At 45.9% G+C, this 15,644-nt stretch overlaps 1 protein-coding gene across 8 annotated transcripts in view; it reads left to right on the top strand.

Moving 5' to 3' along the window:
• EFCAB6 (EF-hand calcium binding domain 6) overlaps positions 1-15,644 on the top strand; it is a 253,969-nt gene that overhangs the window by 37,754 nt on the left and 200,571 nt on the right. For 7 of the 8 annotated variants that reach the window (XM_059887190.1, XM_059887189.1, XM_059887191.1 and 4 more), the window contains 2 exons: positions 3,614-3,702; positions 14,607-14,673. In XM_059887190.1, coding sequence (XP_059743173.1) covers positions 3,614-3,702; positions 14,607-14,673 — 156 coding nt within the window. Of the gene's footprint in view, positions 1-3,613; positions 3,703-12,695; positions 13,740-14,606; positions 14,674-15,644 lie in introns of those variants that run through there. The other variant, XM_059887193.1, reaches the window with a different exon arrangement.

The following is a 15,644-nucleotide window of genomic DNA, read 5'->3' as shown; positions in this document are numbered from 1 at the left end:
TCAATGGTCAATATAAGCCTAACTGGCAATGTATAAAACTGGTAAAATAGTTCATGGAAATCTTAAAAATTAGAAAAGAGGGGGCTTCCCTGGTGGCTCAGTGGTAAAGAATCCACCTGCCAATGCAGGAGACACGGGTTCAATCCCTGATCTGGGAAGATCCCGCATGCCGTGGAGCATCTAAGCCCGTGCACAACTGCTGAGCCTGTGCTCCAGAGCCCGGGAGCCACAGCTGCTGAAGCCCTCTCACCCTGGAGCCTGTGCTCCACAACAACAGAAGCCACTTCCACGAGAAGCCTGCTCACCACAACTCGAGAGGAGCCCCCGCTGCCTACAACTAGAGAGAAGCCCGCCCAGCTGTGAAGACCCAGTACAGCCAGAGATAAAGTAAATAAAAATTTACAAAATGCATTAAAAATTAGAAGAGAATTTCCCAGTTTTAGTGAATTTATTTTAGCTGTAATTTTATCTCAAGAACCGTGTCAAGAGTGTTTGAATGTCAGGGTGATGATAGACGAGGCATTGTTTGTTAGCCACCCTGTTCCTTAGTTTCATTAATAGTGATATGAATTGTTTTTAAATGTCTCAGTCTCTGAATATCAATATAAGTTGAACATTTTAAAAGAAGTTGCACCGGTTACTAGATGCCAGAGAAGGAAAGCAAAGTTCTATTCAGGCCTTGGTGGTTGTCCCAAGGAAGGAGAAGTCTTGGAAGGTTCTGATCAACACGCTGGACGTGCATTCACAAACTGTGCTTCGCCCGCTGCAGTCTAAGGATTTGCTTCCAGTGATTCATCAGTGGACGGTTTTGAGTCTCAAGACATTTTTGCCAGAATCGCAAATCCTGGAGAAGTGAATCCTTAGTCCAGCCTTTCCTTTTAGACTGGATCCTTGAGCTTAGTTTGGAAACTAGGCATTGCAAAAATGTATCTGCCACCTTAGAATTTGCATCAGATCACAGGTAGTACTTGTGTTCTTGCCTGGAGAATTCCATGGACAGAGGAGCCTAGTAGGCTGCAGCCCATGGGGTCACAGAGTCGGGACACGACTGAGCGACTTACACTTCACTTCACAAGTAGCACTAATTTTCCCAGGTGGTGCTAGTGGTAAAGAACCCACCTGCCAGTGAGACAGAAGGGAGGGGGTTCAACCCTTGGGTCGGGAAGATCCCCTGGAAGAGGAGGGCACGGCAACCCACTGCAGTACTCTTGCCTGGAGAATCCCCATGGACAGGGGAGCCTGGCGGGCTACAGTCCTGGGGTTGGAAAGAATTGGACATGACTGAAGCACCTTGGCACGCACGCACAAGTAGCAACATGAAATGTGACAAAAACCTCAACGGTTGATGGACTTTTTTTTTTTTTTTTCCCCATATGGTGGTTAGTGTAGTGAAATGTGCTTGGGCTCTGGAGTCACAGATTTCTGTGCTGTGCGGGGAGGTCATTCCTCTGCTCTGTGAAATGTGGAAGGTTTCAACTTCCTCAGAAGGTGGTCTGGGGCTGGATGAGTTAGAACCAAGATTAGCGCCTGTGCCCGTTTACGAAGTATGAGCCCCTTCACCGTCAGCTTCCTCCCTTCCGCATTAACTCTCATCACTGCTGAGACCAGGGGGGCATCCAGTCTGGGAACTGCACGTTTAACCTGTCCTTGCCCTTCTTCTGTGGGACTTGGGAACCTCTGAGGTGCCTACCCAAGTTGTATCTGCTGAAAACCACCCTGTCAGAAGTCAGAGTCCTGGTGTCCTTTCCAGGAAAAGCCTTTGCAGAGGCCCACCCTGTGAGCCACTCTCCCCACAGTCCCATGTCCTAGTTATACATGTTTTAAACAGTAAAGGGAAACGTGTCCTTTGGGGAAGACCGAGATAACTGTGCTAGGCTTTGAGGCTGGAATTTTAAGGGCTAAGTAAATATCAAACTTGGTTGAATGGGCTCAGGAGCTGTTCAGCTGTACGGGAGATTGTACTTGTGTATTTGCATGAAGCTTAAAATATATATTTATATTGATTGTGTGTTTATTTTAATTTTAGTTTCACATGCTTTCTGGGGAAATAATTTTTTCACTTTTTTAAAAAAATTGGCTTTTTATTTAAAAGTAATTTCAAGCCTCCAACAAGTTTGTAAAGGAAAGTATGGTACAAATAATGGCCGTTTACCCTTGCCCAGATTTTTCAACTGTGAACATTTAACCTCATTAGCTTCTCCTGTAATCTTTCACTCCCTCTGTGCACATATGCAAACTATATATATTTGAAATACACAAATAATGTATGTAATTTTTTCTGAACCATTTAAGCGGAAATTGCTTATACTAACGGTGCTTTCTTTGTTTTTTGGCTGTGCTGGGTCCTCATTGCTACCCACGGGCTTTCTCTCGTGGCAGCGAGCAGGGACCACTCTTCGTTGCGGTGTGAGAGCTTCATAGCGGTGGCTTCTCTTGCTGCGGAGCCCGGGCTCTGGGCTCTGGGCTTCCGTAGTTGTGGCTCTCGGGCTCGAGAGCACAGGCTTCAGCAGTTGTGACACATGAACTTAGATGCCCCACACAACGTGGAATCTTCCTGGCCCAGGGCTCGAACCTGTGTCCCCTGCATTGGCAAGCAGATTCTTAGCCTCTGGACCACGAGGGAAGTCCTATTACTGGTCCTGTACTTCTAAATACTTCAGTGTGTATTTCTTCAAGAATAAGAACTGTTCTCTTACCTAATCATAGCACAGTTATCAACTTTGGTAAACATTGAGGTAGTAATACTTTTATTTACTCTAGAGTCCGTATTAACCCACCTGGCCCAATGATGTCCCTTGTAGAATTTTAGATTTAAAAATGACTTTTTTATACCTTAAAAGCATATGACTGTATAGAAAGGGTACATGATACTCAGAGGATAAATTGTGCTGTGGCCTCAGACTCTTGGGAAATATATATATATTTATACACACACACATATATATAAATACATATGTAAAATATATTAGAATATATTTCTACTACTGTTAGTTTATCTTTTTAAAAAACATTTATTTATTTGGCTGAGCTGGGTCTTAGTTGAGGCATGTGGGATCTAGTTCCCTGACCAGGGATGGAACCTAAGCCCTCTGCACTGGGAGCGAGGAGTCTTAGCCACTGGACCACCAGGGAGGGCCCTACTTTACCCTTTAGAAAGACCTGTTGTTGCTGTTCAGTCGCTCAGCTGTGTCTGACTCTCTGTGACCCCGTGGACTGCAGCACTCCAGGCTTCCCCGTCCTTCACTGTCTCTCCGAGTTTGCTCAGACTCGTGTCCATCAAGTCAGTGAGGCCATCCAACCATCTCATCCTCTGTCGTCCCCTTCTCCTCCTGCCCTCAGTCTTTCCCAGTTAGATGGACCTAGATTTTAGCTAATTCTGTAGAGGGCTTGGTGGCTTTGGTTGAGCGCAGACTGGCATTCTGGTGTGTCTGCTGCTCGTGCTTGGTTTGCTGATGGTGCCTGTCGACTCAGGCGCCTGGGCCGAGTAGCTGTAAGCGTCCTGGAGCGCCCGCCCTGCTCTGAGTGCCCTGCCCGTGTCTTGAAGCCTGCTGTGCTGTCCACGGCTTGGCCCTGAACTCACTAACGAGCTGCCACTCTTCTTGTTTGGGTGTAGATCCCCCTCACCAGTTCTGGGGCTGTTCCGTACCTTGTATTCCTGTCCAGATTTGGAGGAATTGACCTGAATATCAATGTTATAAAGAGGTAAGTGTTTTTTTTTTTTCCTCGTATGAAAATTTAAAACTTGAAGTGATGCGAGATAGGACCCAAGCACATTAGAGCTAAACATGTCAACAGATACAATCCTCAGGCAAAAAATTTACTTAGAGAAGATTCTGATGTCTAAATGGTATATGTTTCAGGATAAGAGAAATAATATTGTATTCAAAGTGGAGACACAGCAAATTAAAACCAGACCAACATGTTTCACAAGTGGTGCTAGTGGTAAAGACTCTGCCTGCCAGTGCAGGAGATGCGGGGGAGTCGGGTTTGATCTCTCGGTCTGGAAGACCCCTTGGAGAAGGAAATGGCAGCCCACTCCAGTATTCTTGCCTGGGAAATCTCAGGGACAGAGGAGCCTGGAGGGCTACCGTCCATGGGGTCACAAAGGGTCAGATACAACTGCACACACCCAGCACAACATACTTCAAATGCGATGCCTTTCATATTTGGAAATAAGGAATTTAATTTTTTTTTTTGACACATTGCAAGGCTTGTGGGATCTTAGTTCCCCAGCCAGGGATGGAACGTGGGCCCTGGCATTGAAAGCAGCACATCTTAACCCTGGACCACCAGGGAATTACTTGGAAATACGGAATGTAAACTTTGAAGTAAGAGTATTAAGATGCCACATTTTAAATTTGTTTTTTCCATGCATTTTTAGTGTCTTTCATTGGCTAGTGATCATATTTTTGTAGCTATAAATGAAAAATTTTAGGAGATCTTTGTATGAGGTCCTCATAGCTGTAGCCTGAGCATGGGGCTCGTTTCCTTATCTGCAGAACAAGAGTGCTGAAGCCTGAACTTTACCGTCTCTGTCAGCTGTTAAGTTCCTTGATGCTAGTGTACAATGTAGGAATATTGTTTTATAGTAGAAAAATTATTGACTCAGATTATTCTGACTCTAAATGAGTAAGCTTCATTTTCTCAGGAATTGTGTAAACAATTCTGAGAGAATTAGACTTGGTTCAGAAATATTAGCACATTCTGGTATTGTGACTTTCATGATCGCAGCCATCTTGGATATAGCTGAGTTGTGAGAATTAGTGCAGCCGTGCAGAGAGGGAAGGGGGATTGGTGATTACTGGGTACGGTTTCTGTTTTGCGAGGTGAGCAAGTCCCAGAGATCCCTTGCATAGCAGTATGGATATATTCACATTACTGAAAGTGAAAGTGAAGTGAAAGTGAAAGTCGCTCACTCGTGTCCGACTCTTTGTGACCCCATAGACTATACAGTCCATGGAATACTCCAGGCCAGAATACTGGAGTGGGTAGCCTTTCCCTTCTCCAGGGGATATTCCCAACCCAGGGACTGAAACCAGGTCTCTGGCATTGCAGGCAGATTCTTTACCAGCTGAGCCACAAGGGAAGCCCAAGAATACTGGAATGGGTAGCCTATCCCTTCTCCAGTGGATCTTCCTGACCCAGAAATCAAACTGGGGTCTCCTGCATTACAGGTAGATTCTTTACCAACTGAGTGAGCTGTACAGTAAAAACGGCTAGGACGGTAACTTGTGTCCTTCCCTGGTGGCTCTGATGGTAAAAGAGTTCATCTGTGATGCAGGAGACCTGGATTCGATCCCTGGGTCAGGAAGATCATCTGGAGAAGGAAATGGCAACCCACTCCAGTGTCCTTGCCTGGAGAATCCCATGGACAGAGGACCCTGGCAGGCCACAGCCCACGGGACCACACAGAGCCAGACATGACTGAGGGACTAACACTTAAAAAAAAAAAATTCAGTGCAGCAGCTCCACCAAGAATGACAAAGTATTATCTGCTCTGGGATCAGGGACTTGTGATCTGCTGATGCTGTCTGTAAGTGATGAGCCAGGATAACTTCCAGACTCATTCAGAAGAATGACTGGTCATTTCATAGGCATATTCTTACTCTTGACCTAATGAAATCATCCCCATTTGGGGGATAAGTAACATAATTTGAATATTCTTTGCTGAAAAAGCTCAACAGTTGGAAAAAACTAAAAGCAGGAGAGTTCTTTTTTGTTTTTGTTCAATTGTGAAACTTCAGTCTAATAATTTGAGATGAAAAGTATCATACATTACTTTCTTAAACACAACAGACTGAATATTTAAAGTAAATTAGAAAGATATCTGGCTTACTCATGAAGCTAAATTCTCTTTATTGTTTCAGTTCAGTTCAGTCGCTCAGTCGTATCCGAGACTCTTTGCGACCCCATGAACCACAGCACGCCAGGCCTCCCTGTCCATCACCAACTCCCGGAGTCCATCCAAACCCACGTCATTGAGTCGGTGATGCCATCCAACCATCTCATCCTCTGTCGTCCCCTTCTCCTCCTGCCCTCAATCTTTCCCAGCATCAGGGTCTTTTCCAATGAGTCAGCTCTTCGCGTCAGGTGGCCAGAGTATTGGAGTTTCAGCTTCAACATCAGTCCTTCCAATGAACACCCAGGACTGATCTCCTTTAGGATGGACTGGTTGGATCTCCTTACAATCCAAGGAATTCTCAAGAGTCTTCTCCAACACCACAGTTCAAAAGCATCGATTCTTCAGCACTCAGCTTTCTTTATAGTCCAACTCTCACATCCATACATGACCACTGGAAAAACCATAACCTTGACTAGATGGATCTTTGTTGGCAAAGTAATGTCTCTGTTTTTTAATATGCTGTCTAGGTTGGTTATAACTTTCCTACCAAGGAGTAAGCGTCTTTTAATTTCATGGCTGCAATCACCATCTGCAGTGATTTTGGAGCCCAGAAAAATAAAGTCAGCCACTGTTTCCCCATCTATTTGCCATGAAGTGATGGGAGCGGATGCCATGGTCTTATTGTTTAGGGCCATGTATGAGAGTGAATAGAGCATTCTGTTTCTGGTGCTGTGGTAGGGCCACCGCCACGAACACCACTTCCACTGAGAACAACCAAAATGGTGGGTTAAAGGCAAAGTAGTTTAAGGCATCACTGAGCTGGCAAGAAAGGAAGTAATTCGTAGAGGCTAAGCATGCGGTAGGAACTGGAATCTAGAGAAGTTTTGTATAAAGAAGTGTTTGCCACAAAGTATTGGCCAAATCTTGGTGAATTGGTGTTTCAGTTTTGTTGGGTCTTCGGAGTGAAAGGGACAAAAGACAAAGCCTACAGGGTCTATCCAAGGTGGAAAAACCAAAGAGAAGACCAGTACATGGACAGTGGGGACCCCTATACCCTCTTGTAAGGATAATTATCAAAATATAGATCTGCATCACAGAAACCTAGCTATTTCAACACTGGCATTGGGTGAATAGAGGAAAGATTGTAATCACAAGTCAATTTTAATGAAGATCTATACCTAAAATAATGCGACCTGTGTGGTCTGAAAAGTCTCAGGCTAGGAATTTACTTAAAACTGGTCCTGGACTGGGTGTGCCCTTCAAGGGAGGGATACGTCTACAACATAGCCCTTAAAGAAAGCCACAGGTAAAGTGTCACACAGAAAACCTTGACGACACATGAAGAAATGAAGAATGAGGACCGCAAACAAATGGAAATCCTGTCCAGTAGAATCAGATCTCCAGACACTTGCCATGTTGAAACTGTCAGATACAGAATATAAAACCAGTGTTGTAATAGCTTTAAAGAAATGAAAGAATGGATTCAATACATGAATGCAAAACAAGAGGCAACAAAAATAAAGATTTGAAGAAGTACACAGTGGAACTGCTAGCACTGAAAGATAACGCCTGCTGTAGAATAAAGTTTTAGTGGATGGGTGAAAATGGTGGATTCAGCACAGCTGGAAAGAGCATTAGTGGAGTGGAAAGCAGATCTGAAGGTAGTATCCGGAATGCAGCTCGGAAACAGAGATGCAAACACGGAGGACAGGTGTAAGAACATGGGAGGTGGGCAGAGAAGGCCCAGTAATACCTCTTGTTGGGTTTCCAGATATGTGAGAGAAGGAGTAGCACAGGGACTGTATTTGAAAAGGTAACGGTTTAGAGTCTCGAGCCAGATAAACAAAAAGGGATGCCTATCTAGACATATCACAGTGAAACTATAGAACATTAAAATCAAAGAGAAAATGTTGAAGGCAGGGAGAAGAAAGATGGGGTTGACTCCAGAGGAGTGACCATTAGACTGACACAGATGTCTCAACAGTGGCAACGAAAGGTGCGAGAGTGTGGGAGGAGCTCTTCAGTGTGCTGAGCTAAAGTATTTGCCTTCCTAGATTTTTTTTAAAAGCTGTATTTGTAAGAATAAGAAGGAGAGCTCTTTCTGTGGGAACCCCTGGCCACCTTTCCTCCTCTTCCCACGGTGTCTGCTCACCACTGGGACCAGACTGTTTGGAAAAGGGAGCCACATCTGGTGCCTTTGCCCATGATGTTCAAGGTTACCTTTCAGCTCCATCTCGTAAACTTTCTTTACACTGACTTGCAGAAAGGGAGCCTTTGCATTGGATTAGCCTTCCCAGGTGGCTCAGTGGTAACCCACTGCATTGCATTGCAACCCACTCCAGTATTCTTGGCTGGAGAATCCCATGGACAGAAGAGCCTGGCGGGCTACAGTCCACGGGATCACAAAGAGTCAGACACGACTGAGCAAGTAACACTCTCACTTTCAAAGGTTCAGACAGCATCTTTGAATTTCTAAAGATTAAAGAGAAGGCAATGGCACCCCACTCCAGTACTCTTGCCTGGAAAATCCCATGGACAGAGGAGCCTGGTGGGCTGCAGCCCATGGGGTCGATAAGAGTTGGACACAACTGAGCGACTTCACTTTCACTTTTCACTTTCATGCATTGGAGAAGGAAATGGCAACCCACTCCAGTGTTCTTGCCTGGAGAATCCCAGGGACGGGATCTGCCGTCTATGGGGTCACACAGATTCGGACATGACTGAAGCGACTTAGCAGTAGCAGCAGCAGCAAACACAGCAAGAAACATTAAAAAAAAAAAAAAAAAAAAGCCTGAGGATTAAATAACAACATTTCAGACAAAAACTGAGATGGTTCACATCCTGCAGATCTTGACTAGGGAAATGCTAGAAGATGCTACCAGCGAAAGGCAGGTGATCCCACGGAAACTGCAAGGCCCTCTGTGATCTGGCTGGCCTCCCTGATGGGACTCTGCTGCTCTGCTCTCGTTCATGGTGTTCCCAAACTGAGGACATTCTTGTTGCTTCCACCTTATCACTTTTGACTGGTGCTTCCCAGTGTCTGCAGTGTTTCCACCAGATAAGCCTGTAGGTCACTCCACCCACACCCTTGAGGCTAACACACAAGTGAGACTTTCTCAACATAGAACGTGAGCTCCACAAGGGCAGGCAACTTTATCCGTTTGACTTATTGATGTATTCCAAGTCCCTAGGAGAGTGCTTGGCACAGATCAGGTGCTTAATGTGCTTCCCAGGTGGCTCAGTGGTAAAGAATCTGCCTGCCAATGCAGGAGACACAGGAGACACGGGTTCGATCCCTGGGTTGGGAAGATGCCCTGGAGTCGGAAATGGAACCCACTCTGGTATTCTTGCCTGGGAATTTCCATGAACAGAGGAGCCTGGCGCGCTGCAGCCCATCGGGTGGCAGAACAGTTGGAAATGACTTCGTGACTAAACAGCAGCAACAGAGGTGCTTAATGTATGTTTATTGAGTCAGAGGCTGCAAAAACGCCAACTGAAGTGAAGTCAAGTGAAAAGTTGCTCAGTTGCGTCTGACTCTTTGTGAACCATTTACAGACCTAAGCCAGAATACTGGAGTGGGTAGCCTTTTCCTTCTCCAGGGGATCTTCCCAACCCAAGGATCAAACCCAGGTCTCCTCCATTGCAGGCAGATTCTTTACCAGCTGAGCCACAAGGGGAAGCCCAATGACAACCAACAAATGACACCTGTAGTCAACAGCCTGAATGACTCATGGATGTAACACTGAGGGAAGGAGGAAAAAGTGAACAAATACTTCTGTTCACATGTGAAGTTCAAAACCAGACAACTGAACTGTTTTGTTTAAGGATACATACCTAGGTGGTAAAATTATAAGAAGATAAAAGATAAATGTAAATGAAGATAAAAGTATGTCAAGGCTATGTATTATCACCTTGCTTATTTAACTTATATGCAGAGTACATCATGTGAAGTGCTGGGCTGGATGAAGCACAAGCTGGAATCAAGATTGCTGGGAGAAATATCAGTAACCTCAGATATGCAGATGACACCACCCATATGGCAGAAAGTGAAGAACTAAAGAGCCTCTTGATGAAAGTGAAAGAAGAGAGTGAAAAAGTTGGCTTAAAGCTCAACATTCAGAAAACTAAGATCACGGCATCTAGTCCCTTCACTTCATGGCAAATAGATGGGAAAACAATGGAAACAGTGGCAGACTTTGTTTTGGGGGGCTCCAAAATTGCTTCAGATGGTGACTAAAGCCATGAAAAAGACGCTTATTTTTTGGAAGAAAAGTTATGACCAACCTAAACAGCATATTAAAAAGCAGAGACATTACTTTGCCAACAAAGGTCCATTTAGTCAAAGCTATAGTTTTTCCAGTAGTCATGTATGGATGTGAGAGTTAGACATAGGAAAGCTGAAGAATTGATGCTTTTGAACTGTGGTGTTGGAGAAGACTCTTGAGAGTCCGTTGGACTGCAAAGAGATCCAACCAGTCCATCCTAAAGGAAATCAGTCCTAAATATTCACTGGAAGGAGTGATGCCGAGGCTGAAACTCCAATGCTTTGGCCACCTGATGTGAAGAACTGACTCCTTGGAAAAGATCCTGATGCTGGGAAAGATTGAAGGCAGGAGGAGAAAGGGACGACAGAGGATGAGATGGTTGGATGGCATCACCGACTCAATGGACATGAGTTTGAGCAAGCTCCAAGAGTTGGTGATGGACAAGTAAGCCTGGTGTGCGCAGTTCATGGGATTGCAAAGAGTTGAACATGACTGAGTAACTGAACTGAAAAGTAAATGATATCCAAAGTGCTAGGAGAGTGGTTACTAGGAGGAGGAGAGAAAATATTTAAACTGGAGAAGGGCAGATGGGGCCTCTTTGTGTTTGGCTCTAATTCTTTAAAAACTATTTTTTAAAATTGTATTGATTTATCTGTTTTTGGCTGTGCTGGGTCTTTGTTGCTTCATGAGCTTTCTTCTAGTTGCATAGAAGGGGGCTGCTCTCTCGTTGTGATGCGCGGGCTTCTCATTGCGGTGGCTCCTGCTGTTGTGGAGCACAGGTTTGGGGCACACGGGCTTCAGCAGTTGCAGCTCCCGGGCTCTAGGGCACAGACTCAGTAGTTGTGGCACACAGGCTTAGTTGCTCCGCAGCATGTAGGATATTCCTGGACCAGGGCTCAAACTCGCTTCTTCTGCATTGGCAGGCAGATTCTTTACCTCTGAGCCACCAGGGAAGCCCCAGCTTCTTAATTTGAGAAATTGTTAAACAGGTGTTTGCCTTAATTGTAAGCAAACTATGCATATGTGCTGTACATACTTTTCTGGGTCAAGGTTACACCTCATAATAACAATTTAAAGCAATGAATTTAATAAACAGATTAGATGCAGCCAAGGAAATAAGTGAACTGGAAGATCGGTCAGAAAACATTAGGCAGAATGTAGCACAGACACAGAACATGTAACTGGAGCTCTTACAAAGAGCGCAGCTAGAGGAAGGACGGGAGTAACAGACAAAGAGACCACGGCCCGGCCCGGACCACCGACGGAAGGCGCCGTCCTGTGGATCCCAGAAGCCAAGTCTCCAACAAGATTTAAAGCAGAGGTGGGGGCAGAACCCCAAGGACCGAAAGATCGGAAAAGCAGTAAAACGGGGACTGCCCTGGTGGTCCCGTGGTTGAGACTCTGCTCTTCCACTGCAGGGGCCCAGAGTTTGATACCCTGATCGGGCAGCTAAGATGCTGCATGCTGTGATGCAGCCAAAAAAAAAAAAAAAGATTAAAAAAGAAAGAAGCCAAAGGGCAACACTTACACAAAAGTGACTTTTTAAAAATAATTTATCGTATTTACTTCTTTCTGGCTGAGGTGGGTCTTCGTTGCAGGGCGCGGGCTTTTGGCTGAGCTGGGTCTCGATCGCAGGGCGCGGGCTTCTTACTGTGGTGGCGTCCCTGTCGCCGAGCACGGGCTCTAGGCCCACAGGCTTCAGTAGCTGTACCTCTTGGACTCGGTAGCCATGGGGCCACGGGCTTAGCTGCCCTGTAGTGTGTGGAGTCTTCCCGGACCAGGAATCAAACCTGTGTCCCTGGCATTGGCAGGCAGATTCCTATCCACTGCGCCACCAGGGAAGTTCAAAAGTCACTTTTGAATGGATGAATAACTAAGATGTGTTGGAAGACCATCACTGCCTCCCTAGAACTGTAGATCTAAAGAAAGCAGTTCAGTTCAGTTGCTCCGTCGTGTCCGACTCTTTGCTACTCCATGGACTGTAGCCCACCAGGCTCCTCTATCCCTGGGATGCTCCAGGCAAGAATACTAGAATGAGTTGCCATTCCCTTCTCCAGAGGATCTTTCTGACCCCGGGATCAAACCTGCATCTCCTGCATTGCAGATGGATTCTTTACCATCTGAAGAGAGGCCCTTTGACAAGTATGCTGGTTGTCATTTCCAGAGCAATTGCTACAAGATTAAAAATGGACTGTGTAACTCCCAAACTCCAAAAAAAAAAAAAAAAAAAAAAGGCACAAAAACTGAATGATAAAAATTAGATCAACCCAAAAGAAGGCAAGAAGAATCAGAAGAAGCAGGACAAATGGAAATCCTGAAAGTATCAGTAATTATAATAAATATTCCATTTAAAAGTAAAGCCCACGAAAAGAAAAACCTAAACATAAGTTTATAGGAAGGTTAAAAGTGAAGAGATTTAAAAAGACATACCATTCCAAGAAATGCCAATCTAAAGAAAGCTGGAGTCACTGAGTTAGTATCAGGTAATAGAGATGGGGCTCCCTTGAAGGAGACAGAGATGGAGTTTGGAGTTTAGGGTGGCAGAGGAACTGCCTTGACCAAATGCAGAGGTGGGAGGAGGAGGGAGAAGGCTGAGGTTGAGGGGGGCAGCCTCCCTGGGCCCTTGGGGCAGCTGATGGGGGGTACGCAGGTATGTCTACCTTTTACTCCTTAAATCTTAAACATATGCTACATGTACTGTTTTGTATCTCTTCGATACCTAATGAGAACAGTATTAAATATATGACATTTAACAGAGAATTGTAAGGCTGGATTCCTGGTTTCATCTTTAACTTGGGTCCAGCACTCAACTCCTCTGAGCCCTTTGTTCTATGTAAAATGAAGTTAATTTCCCTTTAAAGCGCTCTAGTGTCTTCCCCTCGTCCCACTGTGAAGTTCAGGTTCCTCATCAGGGCCCCCCGCACCACTGGGCTGGTGCCCGCCTCCATCTCTGAGCTTACCCTGTGTTCCTTGGCCCTGCTTAGTGGGCTCTGGTCCCCCAGCCCCTGCAGTGCCAGCCCTGGGATGTGCCAGACTCCTGCCACCTCTGGGCTTCCTGCCGCTGCGTGCTTCCTTTGCTTTGCTCAGAGAGCTGTTCCTCCAAGAGAGTGGCTCCTGGCTCCTCAGCGTGTGGGTCTCTATCCCAATGCCCTGTTGTTCACCCCGTCCCGGAGACGGGCCTTTCCTTCTTACCCTGTCTCTCCCCGCCACCCCCATCGCCTGCCTTTATTGTCTTCACAGCACTTCTTATTACATCAACTTACCAACAAAGGTCCGTCTAGTCAAGGCTATGGTTTTTCCAATAGTCATGTATGGATGTGAGAGTTGGACTATAAAGAAAGCTGAGTGCCGAAGAATTGATGCTTTTGAACTGTGGTGTTGGAGAAGACTCTTGAGAGTCCCTTGGACTGCAAGGAGATCCAACCAGTCCATTCTAAAGGAGATCAGTCCTGGGTGTTCATTGGAAGGATTGATGTTGAAGCTAAAGCTGCAATACTTTGACTGCCTGATGCGAAGAGCTGATTGATTTGAAAAGACCCTGATGCTGGGAAAGATTGAAGGCAGGAGGAGAAGGGGACAACAGAGGATGAGCTGGTTGGATGGCATCACTGACTCAATGGACATGAGTTTGGGTAAACTCCGGGAGTTGGTGATGGACAGGGGGCCTGGGGTGCTGCAGTCCATGGGGTTGGAAGAGTCGGACATGACTGAGCGACTGGACTGAACTGAACTGAACGTTGCTTATTTGATTGCTTATTTCCCGTCTGTCACCATCACTGGCATTAAGCTTTTTCAAGACTGGAAATGGTGTTCTGCTCAACGTGGTGCCCCAGACCTGGGTACAGGAGGCGCTGGATAAATACTGTGAAGTGGCATCTGGTGTTCTTTGTCCCCATCCTAGCCCCACGGTTGATTCCACAGAGGGAGTCTGAAGTGGTTTATGGGTGGACAGAGGATGCAAAATCAGAGTTAATACAAGCAGATGGAGCCAAGCGGCTGGTTACAGATGTCCAGCCAGGCTCAGCCCTTTTCAGCAGGGCTCAGCGTGCACTGCGTTGGAATGGGAGCCCACAGGGTCAGAACGCAGTGCCTCAGCCCAGGGTGGGGAGGGGGCGGCGAGGCCAGGCCACCCGCATCTGAAGACTGGGCCTCCACTTCCCCATCATGACCTTCGGCCCGCCCAGCCTCTGTAAAGCGGGATGTCTGCTAACCCATGGAATGAGGCCTCATGGAGTGCAGGCTGTAATTACTCAGTCCCCGCACCGCCCTGGGAGGAGTGGATGTTGTATTTCATTTTACAGAAGAGGGGCCCCAGGCCTGGAGAAGCTAAGTAACTTGCCTGAGTTCACACTTCTGGCAAACGGTAGTACATAAGAAACACCTTGCATTTAAAAATATGCAGTGTAGAAATTCTTATCATTTTCATCTCTGTGTGTCCTATGTAAACGTTAATTCAGTGAAAACATGCTAACAAGAGGTTTTTAATTGTTGTCTTTAAGGGGAGGTGAGAATGAAATGAATGGCTGTCGGACGTTAAAAGACCTCGAGGCCCAAGTAGGAGAAAAGGTAATAGAGATCTTTCAAAGTTCTTCCGCGCCCCCCAACCCTACCCCCGCCCCCACCCCCCACCCCCTGCCCTGCCGCTTGTCCAAAGTAACCGCTAGCAGAGGGAGCCGATGCAGAATGAGCTGGGTCTTGTCATCTGCGTTCTCATGTCAAAGTCGCTTGACTCAATAGATCGCATGTGAGAGCCTGCGTTCACTCGCCTTCGCCCGCTCCGATGGCCTCATCTGTGATGAGCCACACCGGCAGAAGTCCTGGAATATTAATTACCTTTGCTTTAACTTTAGATCATCATCCGTAAGGCGGTCCTTTGGTTTCTGTCTACAACCAAGGCAAGGTTTTCTTTAGACTGAGAAAACTGCTGCTTTTCAGCAGTGAGTGCCAATCAAGAGACGCATGGTAAAAAATAACCAGAGACACGCAGGGAGATAGACATTTATGGATGGAGTAATTTAGCCACAAAAACTCCCGCATGTGTTTAGGAAGGAGCATGTAGCTTTGTTCCTGCTTGCGGATTACAGGTGGATAGCGGGGCACAGCTAGGGAGGGACGGGGTGTTCACAGCGTTTAGGGTTGGAATCGGACCGCTATTTAAGATGCATGTGAGCCTGCTCAGTTACATGAGCAGTTTGAGAATCATAGTTTAATTCACTTGACTCAATATGTTGGTTAGAAATGTGACAAGTTTTCTTTCCTTTTTGAACTTTTCTGAGATTTTCGTACGTTTCAAAATCAAACAGAGCCAGAAACCCACAAAATGTTTGTCTAAACCCCACAAAATGTTCTCCCGGCTTGTGCCGTTAACACCAGAAATTCATCTTTTAGTGTGATAATTTTTTAGCACTACGTGCTCCTAGAAATCTACTTTCTCTATAGTTTATATCAGTAGGAACCCTGGTACAATTATTTGCTGCTTCCATTGTTGTTCATTTGTTAGTCTGTAGGAGAAGGCGATGGCACCCCACTCCAGTACT

The sequence above is a fragment of the Bos taurus genome, chromosome 5, assembly GCF_002263795.3.
Source record: "Bos taurus isolate L1 Dominette 01449 registration number 42190680 breed Hereford chromosome 5, ARS-UCD2.0, whole genome shotgun sequence".
NCBI lineage: Eukaryota > Metazoa > Chordata > Mammalia > Artiodactyla > Bovidae > Bos > Bos taurus.
Note: the sequence above shows the minus strand (reverse complement) of the source record. Positions and strands in the feature narration are given on the sequence as shown.